Raw genomic sequence first — 18,055 nt, 5'->3', positions numbered from 1 at the left:
CACTCACTCACACACACACACTCACACTCACCTGTCCACCACCAAAGAGCTTCCTTCCCTTCATCCTCCAGCTTGGAGGGGTGCACGGCCAGCTTATGTATTTCTTCACCCACTTCCTCCAAACAGGGTGGATGGGGCTCAGTGAAGACAAACTGAATTTTCTAGGCCAAGCCTTTGAGCCTGGAACTGAGGAGGGAGGTGCACGGGGCGGCAACTGCATTCCAAGGCCTCCCTGATGGGATACCCAAACACACCCCGGCATGATACCTTACACCAGGAAAACAAGGTGTGCAGCTCCAGGCAGGCACAGGTGGTGTGCGCTGACTCAGACAGACACGGTCGCTGGTGGAGCTGGGTTTGTTATTCATTAAGAGGGAGGTGATACGGGCCGAGAGCCAGGCAGCAATGGAGCCTGAGAGAGACTGCTTCAGACCTTTCTAGAAGCTAGCAAGAGTCCTGCTCTCGGCACAGTCAAGGGAATTGGCTCCCACTGTCTACTGGCAGCCATCTCAGCAGCGACGGTGAGGCATCGGGGCTCCTGCCCTCCTTCCCAAATTAGAACCACCCCAACTGGAATGAACTACAAGCTAGGGTACCACAAATCTTTTTGGTGTCATGATTTGGGGGATGTTTATCTGTTTCCTTTTTTATTTTTTCCATGTGTGTATACATCACCGGTAGGCACAGATATGTGTGGATGAGTGGACCTGTGGACCCTTGCGGTTGATGTTGGTAATTGCCCCTAACAGCTTTTCCAACTTATCCAATGAGGCACGGTCTCTCAAACTCAGAGCTTGTTGATATGGCTACTCCTGTTAGCCCCCTTGCTTTGGGGATCCTTTCTCTGCTTTCCAAGGCTGGAACTGCAGGCGAGCTGCTACACTAACTGGTGCTTATGTGAACTTCCAGGTTGGCCCCTATGCTTGCAGGGCAAATGGTGGCACACGCCTTTAATCCCAGCCCTTGAGAGGCAGAGGCAGGCAGATCTCTGTGAGTTCGAGACCAGCATGGTCTACAAGAGCTAGCTCCAGGATAGGACCCAAAGCTCAGAGAAACCCTGTCTCGAAAAAAAACAAAAAGACTGAGCCACTCTCCCAGGTCTCTGATGCTATGATTTTTGGACAAGTTCAAAGTTAGCCAATGGGGTCCACTTTCCTCATTTATCAAATAAGGGTAAGGAGAAGGATCAGAGATGGCCAATTAGTTTCACCTCAAATGTCCTTTGCTAAGTGATAGGGAGTGAAGAGACCTTATTTTTTTCTTTTAGAGACTCTAAGATGCATATGGCACCTGACCAATTAACAATACCTGTCACAGACTTGGTGGGAGAGATTGTGTGATCGATGAATGTTATCTATTGCGGGCATGTTAGGACAAAGTAACTTGAATGCCAGCTACGTATCTAAAGGCTTCTAACCACAAAACACATTCTACCCATCCCTTAGTGACCATAGTTAATACCAGTTTTATGAAAAGTATGCAACTTTTAAAGTATGACAGTCACATGCAGATGATTTCTCTAGCTGAGATAAGGTCTCAACAGTCCTGAAGGACTTGGGGTGTAGACAGTACCCCTCCCCAAGAGTCCTCACTTACAAGACTTCCCCTAGACGTTTTAAAGCAATGAGCAGTCCATGCCGATATTGAAAAACGAAAGACACTGTAATTTCTGTTATGATTTTCCTATCTCAGAAAGAACTTCCTGAACATGAGGTAATAATTCCACCCTGACCCCAAGAAAGAGCCAAGGAAGTAACAAAGGGCAGAGACGGGTTTGGATTTCCCAGGGCACACTGGAGAGGCGATCTGATTGGACCTGGCATCTGATAGGAACAGGAGATGGTTGAACTTCTGCACTTCAGTGGTGGGTACCTGGATCCAGTGTGCACAGCCCCGTCAAAGAGGAGAGCACCGGTTTCTATGGAGACATCTAGGTGCAGGAACAGCCGCACAACTCTGGGCTGCCTCAGAGGCTCCAACAGGCCCTAAGCATCCAGAGACTTGGCCTAGCTAGAAAGTTCTCCCAAGAGCAGCATTCTAAACGTGGCTCTCAAGCCTCAGCTTCTCGTCCTGTTTCTCTTTCTCACAGACATGTAAGAACCCTCACTGACACTGTCCTCTCTGGCCATAGCCTTCCCGTGTGTTCCAAGTCAGGTTCTGAGCCCCCCAGCTGGAGAAGCCCCACCTGTATAAGGGTGTTCCTACAGGCACAGAGAGCTGCAAACCTCATGTGCCTGGGGAGGGGTGGGGCATTCAGCTTTTTTTCACGACCACCAGCAGACCACAAGTAACTCAAAGGGGAAAACTGAGTGGCCAGCTGACCTCCAGGGACTGGTTCATCGGGGCCTCTCCTCCTGCCCCTCCACAGCCATCCCTCTGTCCTGACACACTATCCCTCAGCTAGGACCTGCCAGAGGAAAGAGATAGGCTACAGGAAACAGCAGCCAATTCCCAGTGGAAGAAAACTGCCAGGAACCAGTGAAGTCCTTGGAGAGCCTCTCCCGGAGTCCCCATGCTCCATCACGAATAAGATGTTTCTCTCCAAGAGTAAGGAAAAGCTGTGGACCAACAACTACTTTAAAACAACAACAATAGCAGCAACAGTGCTTTCCTAACAACAGGGAGGAAGTGGGTTTGTAATTAAGACTTTGGAGATGAGAGTGTTTCTCTAGGGAATCCTTTACACACACGCACACACGCACGCACGCACGCAGTGCCTCTCCAGCACAAGAGCAGACCACATTATCTGGCAAAAGTGAAAGCCATCTTAAGGGCACAGGAAGAAGCCCGCCTCCCCAGCTGGGTTGGGGATCCCTGGCTATTTCCTCCCAGAGTTAAGTTTTCAAAGGCCAAACTCAAGAGATATTTCTGCCTCCCTCTCTAGACCCTCACACTCGCTCTTCGAAAGACTTCCTCTTCATGGAATCTGTCATTTCATTCTTTCTGTTATCCTAGGAAACAGGTCTTTATGATGACTTCATTTTAGGAGGAGAAGAAAATAGGGGCCCAGAGAGGTTACAAGAACTCATCAGAGGGAGCTTGGTTCTTGGAACCGAGCCATCTCAGTCCTGGATGCTGCTCATCCTAACCACTGTGCCCCCTGCCTGACTCACTACCGCTTCATCAGGGCCAGAGCAAGGCTGCCAACGGCGTCCTGTTCCAATGCTCGGCTCACGGTTTTAAGTAATATCTGAATATAAGATTCCAGTTTGACAAGATAATTTTGATAGGCCCCTGAGTTAGTTATAATGAGGTCTAAGGTCCACAGGAATGATAGAGAATGATGGTCCTGGGAAAATGAGGTAATGCAACTTAAATTATTATTTTCATTTTCTTTCTCTTACTAGATGCAGTCTTGATACATTTTTTTCAAACCTGTTGTTTTCTGTTATTGTAACAACTACAAGGGACATTTTTTCTTTGACTTCCCACCTCTCCCCAGATTTCTCCCTAATTACTGCTCTGCTTAAAGTTCCCCTTTGACTAAGCCTCTCTTCCACTGATGCCCCTAAAGCCCACCCAGAGATAATGGTTGCCAATCTGGAGTACACCCTTCTAGATCTTTCAAAAGTAGTTATATATCAGTGGGTGAGATGTCTCATCAGACACCAGGCCCAGCCTAACCCGAGTTAGAACCCTGGAATCCACAGGAGAAGGAGAGAACTGACCTCCACATGCTGTTCTCTGACCTATACACACACACACATATACATATATACACAGCACCCATATCACACACACCATACATAGACCATATATACACACAGCACATGCCATCCACACACACCACACACACACCTCACATATCACACACACCATACACACCACACATATCACACACACCATACACACCACACACATACATATACACAACACACATATCACATACACCATACACACATCACACATACACACCACCCATATCAAACACACCATACACAAAACCCATATCACACACACCATATACACACTACACACGCCCCTCAGCAACCACCTTCCCAGGCTTTTACCCTGCTGCCTCTCATCTAGGCTCAGAGTTCTTCTAGGGCTCACTGGCCAACCAAATCTAGCAGAATTGTAAAGATCAAGATTCAGTTAGAGACCATGCCTCAAAATAAATAAGGTGAAAAAGGATTGAAGAAGACACTCAATGTCAACATCTGGCCTGCACACACATGGGCGTTCATACATACATACATACATACATACATAAGCATAACACACACAAAATTTCTCATTAATAGAAAAATTAACAGTTTTTTAACCTAAAAAGTAAAGGCCTTAGAATGAAAACTCCTATAATTCTAGAGACTTCAGTGCAGAAATGGCTCAGTGGGCAACAGTGTTTGTTGTAGTGAGGACCTAAGTTTGGATCCAAAAACTCATGGAAAAAGTTGAGCATGGCTGCACGCATCTGCAATCCCAGAGCTGGGGCAGGGGAGCAGAGACAGGCTATCAATGAAAAATTTATCTCGGAGGAATAATGTGGAAAGTGATAGGACAGACATCTCACACCTAACATCTTCTCTACATATCTGAACACAGGTGCATGCACCTGCATACACTACACACACGTGCACACATATACACACACACACACACACACGCTCACATACATACACACACACACACACACACAGAGCAGAGAGAGGACTCTAATTCTAAAAATGCAATGATCCATGAATCTCCATAAATAACATCATAACAGCCCCTAGCACATTATTCCAGAGTCGAATATTAATGATTCGGGGGTTATAACTTTGTCCACCCATCACTAACCAGGCTATTCAAGAGCTGGAAACTGAGAGCGGCTCTGTGTCAGGTGTGTGGGTGGAAAGTGCAGGAGAGATGAATAAGGAAGAGAGATAAAAAGCTCTTCAAAACCGTTTTAGCCCTTAGAGCAAATAAGTAGATCCAGGCAGCTCTCTCGACTGTCTTCCAAGGGTGCGGGGGAAGCTCAAGGGCTCTTCTGGCTCTGACCAAATATTGACCCAGTTGCACTCTCTGCCAAGGGATCTCAGGGGCCAACAGCACATGAGCTAATGTTTGCAGAGAAATTACAGCAGCCCAGTGCCTGGCAGGCCAGGTTGTGAAACAGCCCCCAATGGAGCCAGAGCCTGGGAGCTTTCCTGTCCTTCTTTGGTGGCGCTAGGGGAGACATCCAAATGACAAGACGACTTTAAAGGGGCATTTGTGGTCCCTTGCCTGCCTCCTGCCTAACTTGACTACATCTTCAAACTCACCCTTTATAGCCAAGCATACAGACATGGCCATGAGTCCATCCCCTAATCAGCTGTCCCTCTCCAGCTCACGGAGAGTTGAGTAGTAAGTTATCCTTAGAAGAAAACGCCCTTGCCTTTCCCATTTCCACCTCAACATCTAAGATGTTCTTGACTCCATCTCTGGAGTCTAACCTGGCTTTCGGAGGTGCTTTGGGACAGCTGTTCCAATGGGCATGCTCAGTTGACAGTTGCTGGGGATAGAATCAAGCGTTTACCTGCGAAGTCAACTTGTCAGACCAGCAACCCCAATAAATGAGAAAGTCATGAAAACAAGGGAAGGAATTAACGCCACAAAGATTAAACGAATGCCCCGGAACTCATTCTATGCAAGGAACTGCTACACTGTACTGTTTAGGGAATATTGACAAAGAAAAGAATCTGTACACACTCAGAATGGAAGCCAAAAATTAATGTTTTCCTTTTTTTTCTAAAGACATGGTCTCAAGTAGCCCAGGCTGCCCTCTAGACATGTAGCTGAGGATGGCCTTAAATTCCTTATCCTCCTGCATTACCTCCCTAGTGCTGAAATTATAGGTATGTGCTACCATGCCTGGCTTGAAAGTATCTTTGGGGCCAGAGGGATGGCTCAGCAGGTAAAGATGCTTGCTGCCGAGCCTGGGGGCTGAAGCTCACTCCCTGGAAACCACAGAACAGACAGAGAAAACTAACTCCCTCAAGATGTCCTCCACCCTCCACATGTGGCAGACACATGCCCACCACAAATAAATAAATACCTCTGATCTGAAACTAACTGAGCGTACGGAGGTACACACGGGGCTAGAGGATGAGCCGCACAGACAAGCCTGGTCTCAAGCACAGTCATTCCAGGACCAGGGCCAGCACATCACAGAGCTACTCCAAGCTTGCTCCCTTCTCACAGTGATAGGAGGAAGAGAGTCCTTGAGCAGGGTGGGGGTGGGTGGGGGGCGGCATTCCTTTCTTGTGAGAGACTATAACTTGGGAGGGGGTGGGACCAGAATAGAAATTCTGATTTGGAAGTTTCCCCAGGCTTCTAGACTCCTTCCAACTCATCAATGAGCCCTTTCAGGGTCCACACTTGGCCCCACTGCATTATCATTTCCTGTCCCCACACACTGCACCCATTGATGGGGTGTGGGCAAATCCCACCAGCTTATCCTGGAGAGACCAAAGGAGACTGAGAGGAGATGAGGCAGACGGCAGGAGCCGAGGGAGCCCACTCCCACACACAGTGACACAGCCAATCCCACACCGTTGAACCTGAAGGACCCATAATCTGGGAATGTGGTGTTTTTTAAAGGCTTGTCTCATAAACGGAGAGACAAGGATCATGAGATAAAAGCAGGTATCAATGCTCAAACAGATAGGCCTGCCTCTGCCTCTCCAAGACGGTCTACTGCTAAGGGGCTAAAGGGAAGGACTATCTGCTGGCTGGGAAGGCTAGGTACGAATTTCTCTCCTTTGTGTGTGGGTCTAAATTACGCTCACATCCTAAGGAAGAACCTGAGTATCTCAGCTTTTCCTTACAGACAGAGGAAGGGTGCTGCCCATTCACAGTGATACACAACGGTGACACCTCGCCCCCACCCTGCTAGGGTTCATGTCTATGCTCTAAGACGCTCTACCTCTAGGCATTCTGATTGGCCCAGAGAAGGCGCAATCAAAGTCAATCAAAATCTTCCTTGGGATTTATCAACTTGGAACAGGGAGACAGTCAGTGTCTACGGTGTTGATATGATATGAAATTCAAGAGTGATTGCCAGCTAAGTTCTTCAGCAGAGACAAAACAGGAAGAGCTGAGCCTAGTCTGGGCTTTGCAGAAGCCTCATTGCCCCTGTGTCCTCCTCGCCATCTGGTCAATTGCATGAGCTTCTCATATCTAAGCCAGTGTGACCGTAAAATAGTCACTTGTCACCCAAAGACCCTAAAATGAATCTACCCGCATCAGAGAGCTGTGTTTTATTATAATGTGTGGCTATGTATTACTATCTCGCTCAAGGAACATGCCTGTATGGATTAGGGACACACACCATCTACACGCACAAACTGGGTGGCAAGTACCTTGTTTGGGTAGCCAGGCAGACCCGGCAGTATGCCCAGCATGCAGTTCTATAAATTGCTTATTTTGTTTTGGTCTCCTCTGTGTGTTTGTTTTTCTTTACTAGCAATGATCAGTGGTTTGTGTCTCTTCATGGATGTTTACAGAGAAGTCACTCGGCCAGAGGACCCACAACAGCCTTCTGGCCTCCGCATGGTTTCCACCCCAAGGCCAAGGGAGAATGACAAAGCAAGACTGTGAAGGACCATCATGGAAAAGGACAAAACCCGAGTATCTGCATGCAACAGTCGGGACAGCAACAAGTCTGGTGGCTCTGTGGGGATTCCCTCATCTGCCCCTCAGTGCCAGGTTGGATTCTGGCCCTTGGCTCTTCTCAGGCTTTCCAGTGGAACGTGGGCATGAAAGACAGGATCCCATTAGGGGCTCAGGCCAGCATTTGGCTCTGGTCAACTCACCTGCAGGTCAAAGAACTTGCTGTACCTCCGGTAGATAGTCTGGGAGGTGGAGTCGGACCAGGTCACGTTGATAATATATACCTGCAGGAGAAGGAAGAGTGGGTGAGCGGATGAGCGAGACTGGGGTCTAAGGGGGGGGTCAGGTATTGTTTAATGTTGCTGTAGGAGGTCCACAGCCAAGACCATCGTTTTCTCATCTGTCACCAGAGCCTGGCTCACCGTCAAGGACCTGTGGACGATAGCTACAATGTATGCCAATACTCTCTCTATCTCCAAATACCTGAAGAAGCATTCACTAAAATGAAAATCAAGATTCTCTTTGTAGAAGGTTAAAACAAACGGTTTAAGTATCATTTTGTTGGTATGTGTTGTAGGTAATAAACATAAAATTGAGGCCATTATATTTTTTAAATTATTTATTTGTTTGTTTTGGTTTTTCGAGACAGGGTTTCTCTGTAGGTTTGGAGCCTGTCTTGGAACTCACTCTGTAGACCAGGCTAGCCTTGAACTCACAGAGATTCACCTGTCTCTGCCTCCCAATTGCTGGGATTAAAGGCTTGTGCCTCCACCATCTGGCACTTTTTTTTTTAATAGCTGATTTCCACTGGTCCTCAAACTTCAGAGTGAATGAGATTTTTAAGAGGGCTCTTCCCAAATTGCAGGTCCATGATCCTCATATTTCAAAACCCCCCAAGGGCAGACCTGGCCTCAGGAGACTTAGCCAGGTTACTCCACCACAGTCCAGCACTCCCTCTGGAAGATTCTGGAGACCATAAAGATTTCAGAGACGTGTGGCTCAACTCAGCCTCCTGACGACAGGCTTACTGCCCTTCACAGAGAACGTACACAGAGAGGGTTGTTACATTGACCAAGAAGCCGACGAGTCTGGCACAAGTATTGACTTCACAGAGGAGGTGGGATGGAGTACACGGAAGTTTCTCTTTGGGTGCCTCACAGGGCAAGTACACCAAGTTCAGGCTGACTCTTGGGAAGCTACACAGGGCTGCAGCTTCAGGCCACCACGAAAGGCTACCTGGTTCAGGAGGTCTCTGGGGGAGAGGAGAAAGCGCCTTGTCCACACAATGTGGCTTGTTCCAGTTCTACACCGGGCCAGAGGCCCCGAGACTGCACACACATACCATGGGGGCTATTCTGCTGATCTCCCCTGGCAAGGGTGGACACAAAGGCTCCCACATCTGAATGTCCATCAGAATCACTCCAGAGCTGCAGACATTCAGGTTTGAGGCTGCTGGTGTACGACTCAAGACACCAGTGGTCTGTGGGGCTCTTCTAGTGAAAACCTCCCAGTCAGAGAAGCCAGGGCCTGGGCTAAATGAAGAAGGAACTTCAGCAGAGAGAAGCAGACTGGCACAACTCCTCAGCTGGGGAGAGAACTTGCACACAACCGTGCAGAGGAGGCCTGGTGCTTGGTAGCTCAGTCAAGGCTACACTCTCTGAATCCTGTATCTCACCCCTTCCGTGCTATGGCAGGCGGTGTGCTGGTTTGAATGAGGATGGCCCCCATAGGCTCATATATTTGATTGCTTTGGTCCTCAGTTGGCGGAACTGTTTGGGAAAGATGAGGAGGCATGACCCGGTTGGAGGGGTGGAGGAGGTGCGTCACTGGGGCAGACTTTGAGGGTTCAGATCACTCACTCCATTCTCAGTTGTGGGTCTCACTTTCCACCTTGTGGTTGTGGATCAAGACGTGATTTCTTAGCAGCTGCTCCAGCTGCCTTCCCAGCGCCTCTGTTCTACCATCACAGACTCTTAACTCTCTGAAATCATATGCCCAATTAAGTGTTTTATTTTCTAAGGTGTCTTGGTCATGAAAGATAACCAAGGAGAGCACATAAAGTCAGAAATCAGGAGGAATGTCCCCAGCCAGAGATGATGAGCAGAAGTCCTAATAAGAAAAACATTAAATAAAAGGCAGCCCTGCCCATATGAGCTCAGAATAAACTACTGGCTTATTGTATTACATATGAGTTGGGTACAGTGGCTACACATTCATCCAGCATATTTGAGGCCTTGGACTTGGGTCTCAGCAGTGAAAACAGTAATACTTTTTAAAGCCAGGACGCCGGGCGGTGGTGGCGCACGCCTTTAATCCCAGCACTCAGGAGGCAGAGGCAGGCGGATCTCTGGGAGTTCGAGGCCAGCCTGGTCTACAAGAGCTAGTTCCAGGACAGGAACCAAAAGCTACGGAGAAACCCTGTCTCGAAAAATCAAAAAAAAAAAAAAAAAACTTTTTAAAGCCAGGCACAATGGTGGGCACTGATAATTCTAGTATTTGAGAGGTGTTGGCAGGGTAATCAAGAGTTCAAGGTCAGCCTGAGCTACATAAGACCATGTCAGAGGAAAAAAATAAACATAAATAAATACACGGACCAACACACAGGCAGACAGGTGTATGTGCATATGTTTCGTTTTATGCCGTATGCAAACACTTATACAATAATTATTACAAAATATTTAGACAACTTAATGATAGCTCGTGTTCAGGTAACTAAGTTACTATATGCCAATATGGCATAAAGAATTACACGTATTGGCTCACTTATTCTTCTCAATGATTATCCCTATATGGTGTAGGAGGAAGGCGAGGCTCAGGGATGCTAAGTAGTAAAGTCACACAGCTAATAAAATTCAAAGTAGAAGACTTGGACCAAATCTGAGTCCTTTCCCCATCTCTTCAGCATACCGGAGATTTAGTTTTCTGCCGCTGCCTGAAGCAGGGCAAATTATTTTTTTTATTGATTTTTATTGAGCTCTACATTGTTCTCTGCTCCCCTCCCCTTCAACCCTCTCCCAAGGTTCCCCACCCCCATGCTCCCAATTTACTCAGGAGATCTTGTCTTTTTCTACTTCCCATGTAGATTAGATCTATGTATGTCTCTCTTAGAGTCCACATTATTGTCTAAGTTCTCTCTGTTTGTGATTTGTGGGCTAGTTTTCTTTGTTTTATGTTTAAAAACCACTTTTGAGTGAGTATATGTGATAACTGTTTTTCTGGGTCTGGGTTACCTCATTCAAAATGATGTTTTCTAGCTCCATCCATTTGCCTGCAAAATTCAAGCTGTCGTTATTTTTTTCTGCTGTTGTGTAAATATACCACATTCTCCTTATCCATTCTTTGGTCAAGGGTATTTAGGTTGTTTCCAGGTTCTGGTTATGACAAACAATGATGCTATAAACAGAGTTGAGCACATGTCTTTGTGGCATGATTGAGCATCCTTTGGATATATACCCAAAAGTGGTATTACTAGGTCTTGAGGAAGGTTGCTTCCTAATTTTCTGAGAAATCAAGACAGGGCAGATTATACACACTAGACATTGATTTGGTTCTCGAGGCTGGGAAGTCCAAGGGCACAGTGCTGGCAGAGGTGGAGAGTCGTGCTAGACACGAGAGGGAGGGTGAGAGAGGAAATGGACTAAACGCCTCCTTTTCACCATGAACCCAGCTCCATGACAAGGGCATGAATACATCCCGGAAGGCTGTGGCCTATCTAAAGTTCCTTCCTTTTCCTATCCCTACAACAGTAATTAAATTGTAATCTTGGAGAGAACATTTATTCAGCAGTCACAGGCCTATTTCTCTATAGGTGAATTTAGGTCTGTGGGCATTTAAAACAAATAACTTGGTAAGAATAAACATCTTTGCTGGACGGTGGTGGCACACGTCTTTAATCCCAGCACTCCGGAAGCAGAGGTAGGTAGATTTCTGTGAACTTGAGGCCACCCTGGTCTACAAGAGCTAGTTCCAGGACAGGCTCCAAAGCTACAGAGAAACCCTGTCTCGAAAAACCACACACACACACACACACACACACACACACCACAAAAAAACAAACAACAACAAAAAAATTCCAAAACAAAACAAATCTTTGAAAGCTTCATTCAAATGGCTGGAAAAGTCTGGATACCTTTTTGGAGGGAAGGGGCCTAAAGCAATGGTTCTCAACCTGTGGCTCATGACCCCAAATGATATCTAAATTACAATTCATAACAGCAGCAAAATTACAGTTAGGAAGTAGCAACAAAATAATTTTATGGTTGGGGTCACTACAGCACTGGGAAGGTTGAGAACCACTGCCCTAGAGGAACAAGGAAGAGTCAAAGGCACACTGAGAGCCAACCAGAGACAGAACTTGGGGAATCAGACAGATCAGGGTTCAGGGAGGCAGTAAAAGCTGGCCAAGCCTCAGGCCTTGCAACTCCAGGCTACTGTGGAAGAGGAGCTGGGTTTTCACAAGGGTCAAAGGCACCCTACTGCTCCCTCCACTCTTTCACCTGAATATCCCCTTGCTGCAGGTCCCTAGACAGGGAGCAGATGTGGCCACGCCCACCAGAGGAGACAGAACAAGGTGAGCCTGCCTCCAGGCCATTAAAGTCCACCATTCTCCTGGGCCTGTGAAGCAGAGCTGAGGAAGGATTTAACTGGGGCTTAACACCTGTGCTCCTTCCTGTGTGGTAATTAGTGGCTTCCCTTTCACCTCCCAGGGAGAGTAAATCACAGGCTGGGGCCTGGCTGCTGGAAGAAGCAGGCAGGCCTGGTAGTTGATGCAGGAATTGCACGTGTTAAGAGGCCTCTTTTGTCTCAAGGCAGTGGCTTGTCAAGTAAGGAGAGAATTCTGGAGCCAGCCCCGGCTGGATCTCACTCATAGTACCCACTACATTAGCAGGGAGACTCCGGACACTCCCACCCCCAGGTGTTTCCCAACTGCTGCGACATGCCAGAGGTCCCCAGCCTTGGAACTAGTCACCACCCTCCCATAGATGTGACCAGAGATCTGAAGACGAACTCCAGACCCGTCCTCTCTTCTCGACAAGATGCTTGCTATCTGCCTGGATTTCTTCCCCGCCTTAGCCTAGATTATCACTCCAGATGAGCGACGGATGTGCAGCATTCCAGCCTCACCCTAGCAACCCCATCCCAACACCAGAGCTTCTTGAAGACCTCCGGGCTGGTCCTGCTTTAGAGATAACTATGGAGAAAGAGCAGGTGTTGGGGGGAAAGGGCAGAGGTCACTGGAGAAAGCCAGCTCTGTTTACCCGCACAGATAAAGCCCCTCTGGTTTCAGAAGCTGCCAGATAACATTACCCAGTAGCTGGACTTCAAGAAAGGGCTGGCAATTAAACACCATGCTTCCAAACACAGTTACGGGGGCTTATGTTTCCTGTGTGGCGTTTCCCTTCCTTCTGGATTTTAAAAATGCACGGATTCCATTTCAAGGGCTCGAGTCGCTTCAGGCAGATGGCAGGCAACCAGGAAACCTCCTTAGAGACCAGTGACCATGCCCGGCTCCCTGTCAACTAGCCAGACTATCATTCTCCCCTGCAGCTCACATTAAAGGGGAGAGCCTGCGGCAGGGAAACAGCACCTCATCGCTCAACCTCCCATTCTGAGGTCAAGCTATCTGCTCAATCAAGACACATGGCCTGACCATATCCCAGCCTTCTGACCTTGTCTGCCCAGTGGGCTCTGCTGTCCGCTAGGAACCAAGCTCCTCTGAACTTCCCTGTGGGTCAGTAAATTTGCATGACCCTGGTGTAAATCACTTTTGGGTCAGCTCCAGAGAACCAAGAACAAACTCGGTCCACACAGGGGCATCCAGGATGGGATTTGGGTTGAACTCAATGAGTGACTGGAAAGATGTGGCCCAACTATTCCTCCAAGGCCCCAGACAGGCTTGGGGTTAGTCAGTAATGCTGTTGCTGCCTTTGTCACCAAAAGAAGGACAAGAAGCAAGGAGTTAGGGATTGTGGAGGGAGCCGTACACCCCTATATGGTGCACACCGTGGTGGCAGTTTACTGAGGAAGGCCTTATTTTCCCTGGCCCCCTGCCCAGCCAACCTGGACCCAGGCCAGATGGAAACCCCACTGAACATTTCCCCACCTGTTCTTATGGCTCTGAGATCAGATGGCTAGGAATAGGTACATTGTTGGGAACTTCATTGGGCACATCGTTGGGCAAGCTGTATTTACCACCCAAAGGTTGCCCAGTCAAGGGGCCAACTAGGGAGACGTCTAATCTACACTATAGTTCTTAAACTACAAGTTCCGCCTTGGGGCTGTAGCTACACAACAAAGGGGTACATTGCTCTCAGAGTAGGCTGATTTCTAGATCCTGGGAAGTCACGGGATCACTTCAAATCTTCTAGAGTCTAGTGGATGGAGAGAGACCTATTATTTTTGGTTAATTGGGTTCAAGATTATGGCCCTAGAAGCCAGAATGAACACAATCCAGAAACCAATAAAAGGGTCCACATTTGGCCCATGGTTATTGTACTAACTTCTTGTTGAGGAAGGTCCCATGCCAAGTTCTTTGTCAAGAAACTGATGCCCATCTAAGATAACATTAAGGCCTTCCTTTCCATTCTAAAAGCCCCTGCATACTTAGATCTGACTCGGGGGTTGGGAAAGAGAGAGGCATGTAAATCTCCAGGTCAGCTAGATTCAAGCCACCCTTGGGTAGAGGGCCTCAGGACTACTGTTCCCAACGCAAGTAGCTCTGCCAAACCCTGGGCTGATAATTGTCTTCCATGGCTCTCAGGTGGCAGTGGTGGTCCTGATGTTAGAGGCCCTTATTCACACCCTCTAGCTGTTCCAGTGACCTGGGACCCATTATCCCCACGAGCCTGTCAGGTCTCGGAGGGCTCAAAGCCTGTGGTCCACCATCAGCAGGCTATCATATCCACCCTTGTTTGCTAATTGTTGGCACAGTACAATCCAGAGCCTGGCACATGTTGCATTAATCTGTTTAACATGGGCGAGTCCACCCCCTCCCTCGTCTCCCCATTAGCACAAGCTGCCTTGCCCTCTCCAGGTCCTGAGATAATGACTGGTTCATTCAAGGAAAGAAATTCCAAACAACACAGAGTGGTCGGAGGCACACTGGAGAATGTTCACCAGTCCCAGACCCAAACTCTTAATGGGCAAGGGACGAAACACAAATCCTTCTGACTCAGTACTAGGGTCTCTGCCAATCCAAAGCCTTGACAGTAAAATCATATTTAACAGCTCATGATCACTTGGTTCAATTTTTTTTGGGGGGGAGGGGGGACACTGGATGGACTGGGAATGGGGTCTGTTAACCCATATGGCCTCAAACTCACAAGAGGCAAAGATGACTTTTAAGCTTCTGGTCCTCTTGCCTCCACTTCCTGGATGCTAAGACTTAGTGCAGTGATACTCAGTTTAAGTAATTGTGGGGATCAAAGTCAGAGCTTCCTGCATGTTATATGAGCATACTATCAAGTGAGCCATAGCCCTAGCCTTAAAAGTTTTCAGCTTAGTCTAAAGAACACTGAGCACCCGCGCAGGTGGCCCTGATAAGATCCCAGTGTCTCCTCTGGGAGGGTATTTGTTCTAGGTGACAGTACGATCTGAGTGACCAACTGATGATAGCCCCTTTCCAGCCCCTAGCACCCTGGTCCATGTTCTCGACAGAAGTATTCCGGTGAATCCTGCAGAACATCTGCCAGCTACTCCACAGCCCACAAGGACCACTGCAGACCAGGGAACTGAACCCATTTCTGGGGGGGAAAAAAAAGAGCTTTTCAATCATTCATTCATTCATTCTTTACTCTGGCAGTGCTGTGAATTGACCCTTGCACATGCTAAGCAACTTCAATCACTGAGTTACATCTCCAGTTCTGAATAAAGACTTTAAAAATAGATATTTACTTTAAAAACTTTTCACACCCGTATATTTATTGTATATTGAACATACTCCCGCCCTCCTGTCTTCCCATCCTCCTCTTAAGTCCCTCTTCATCCTCCTAGGCAGTTACTTCTATTTTCAAGTCACACACACACACACACACACACACACACACAATTTGATGTATAAACATAATGATTTTACATCCTGAAAAAGAGAAGGGCAAAACTTGACTTCATTGCAAGGGACAAGAACACAGTGCTAGCTGCTGAGAGACGTCACTGTCACCTAGAACAAATACCCACCCAGAGGAGGCACTGGGATCTTATCAGGGCCACCTGTGCTGGCCTGTAGCGTTTTCTTGTTCTCTTCTCCGTGTTTCCTGGAAGGGAAATGCACACAGAAGCTGGGCGCTCCCTGGATCCACAAACGCTGAGGAACATGAAAGGAAGGATCCACCAGCAAAGCTCTAGCCTTCAAGTCCCCCAGAGCCAGAGACTCTGAACTCACTCTGCAAACATTGTTTTGTCTGGAGAACAACAGCCACTCCTGTTTGCCGAGTGCTTACTGAGCTCCAGACACTGCTAGGGACTTTATTCTGATTATTGATCTATCTTTACAACATCCCCCACAGACAGTGTTAACACCTTCAGTCCCAAAGATGAGGCTGGAGTCACAGGTATGATCTGCTGAGGTCAAACCCACAGCCAGGGATGGCGCTTAAACAGGCCAATCCCTCAAGAGGAACGCTCTGTCCTCTTTCTCAGGTGTAGCTATATTCTTTAAGCAATTGCAGGGGGTTCGGTAGATATGCGCACGCTGAAGCTTGCATGCCATGATGCATGCGTGGAAGTCAGAGAACAAAGGAGAGAGTCGGGTCTCTCCTCCCACCCTGTGGGACCCAGGGACTAAACTCAGGTCATCAGACTTGGTGCAAATGCCTTCACCTGCTGAGTCAGCTTGCCAGCCCTCTTCTGTAACTGTCCAGTTGCTATTATGTTAAAGTTTCATTGTGTATATTCATGTGTACATGGTATTGTATTTCATTAGGACATTTTCAAGACAGCATTCATTAGGTATGTTCCGCCACATCCTCTATCCTCCTTTCTCACACACCCCCCCGCCCCCATCTCACTGGTCCTTTCTTACCCCAGGTCCACTCCTACTTTCTTTCTTTTTTTGTTTTCTCTGTGTAGCCCTGCCTATAGACCAGGTAGACCAGGCTGGCCTTGAACTCACAGAGATCCACCTGCCTCTGCCTCCCGAGTGCTGGGATTAAAGGCGTGGACCACCTCTTCCCGGCCTCACTTTACTCTCAGGTCGCACATCTACACGTACGATTTCTGTTGTATGTATATAAAATCTAGGGGCTGCAAAGGAGCAGCGAAAATGTGCCGTTTGTCTTCTGAGGCTGCTTCAACTTGCTTCATATGATCATCTACATCAGCTCGGCTCTTCCTCCAGGTTCTAAATGTTCCACTGTGCATCTAAAACATGTTTCTGCACCCACTTCTCTGTTACTGGACCCCTGGGGGCCCAACACTGGGACCTCCGTGCCTTGGATCAGCCCCATGAAAAGTGAATACTCTCCGCGAGTCCCCTTTCTACAAAATGACGGCAATGGGCTGGGCGTGGTGGGCGCACATCTTTAATCCCAGCACTCGGGAGGCAGAGGCAGGTGGATCTCTGTGCGTTTGAGGTCAATTTGGTCTACAAAGTGAGTTTCAGGGCTATTACACAGAAAAGCCCTGTTTTTTTTTTTTTAAATTAAATTTAAAAAGGGAACTAACTCCGGCCCTGCCGTGGGGAGTCTGGAGAACTCAGTGTGAGGGACACTGTGCACTCTCACTTCTATGACTTCCTTTCCATGCTTTGATATAAACTGCCTGACACAGTCTTTTCTACTCTGAAGAATTTTTTTTTCTCTTCCTCTAGAACATCCTAAGGGCACCCAAAAGCACAGCTCCTGGAAAGGGTCCACTTAGGACTTGCTCTGAGAGTGACTCCCGCAGGACGCTCTCCAGATCACCTGGGCGTACGTGGTTGGCCTTTGTGTGCCCTTCCACCCACCCTACCACTGCTCAGCCAAAGCAGCCTGGCAGGGCACAGCACTGGAGCTGCTCTCAACCAGCAGGTGCCAGAGGAAATGGTCAGTGGGCATCTTAGGTAGTGCCCAGGCATCCGCAGAGGGTGGCTGACATTGTGCCCAGTTGGGAGGACAAGGCTCACTTTATGATGGGTATAAAGTGGAAAACTTTATTTGGTGCATCTGACCTTTGACATTAAAACATGACTGTCATCAACAAAAATCACACATGAGATCCATGCAATCTAGTCATAAAAAACACGAACACACACACACACAAATCTTGTTTTAAGCAAGCTTACAATAAAGTAAAACAAATGCATAAATAAAATAAAAATGAAATTTTGTATCGGGCCACGTTCATAACTATCATGTCGGACACGTCTGCTAGATGCACTGTGACAGGGAGGAGCCGGAGCTCTGGAAACATCAAAGCATTTGTGCCTGGGCTCCAACAGGCTTAGCCACCACTCGGCAGCTCTAGCAGAGTTAGGAAGGGGACTTCCGGCTCCACACACTCCCTAATC

General features: G+C 47.8%; 1 protein-coding gene across 3 annotated transcripts in view; it reads right to left on the bottom strand.

Moving 5' to 3' along the window:
• Sh3pxd2a (SH3 and PX domains 2A) overlaps positions 1-18,055 on the bottom strand; it is a 204,057-nt gene that overhangs the window by 152,206 nt on the left and 33,796 nt on the right. For all 3 annotated transcript variants that reach the window (XM_041662211.1, XM_041662213.1, XM_041662212.1), the window contains exon 2: positions 7,776-7,856. In XM_041662211.1, the coding sequence (XP_041518145.1) occupies positions 7,776-7,856 (81 nt within the window). The remainder of the gene's footprint in view (positions 1-7,775; positions 7,857-18,055) is intronic.

Source organism: Microtus oregoni, unplaced genomic scaffold (assembly GCF_018167655.1).
Source record: "Microtus oregoni isolate MIOR12 unplaced genomic scaffold, Mior012 000012F_ref0000307, whole genome shotgun sequence".
NCBI lineage: Eukaryota > Metazoa > Chordata > Mammalia > Rodentia > Cricetidae > Microtus > Microtus oregoni.
This window is presented reverse-complemented; position numbering and strand designations above follow the sequence as displayed.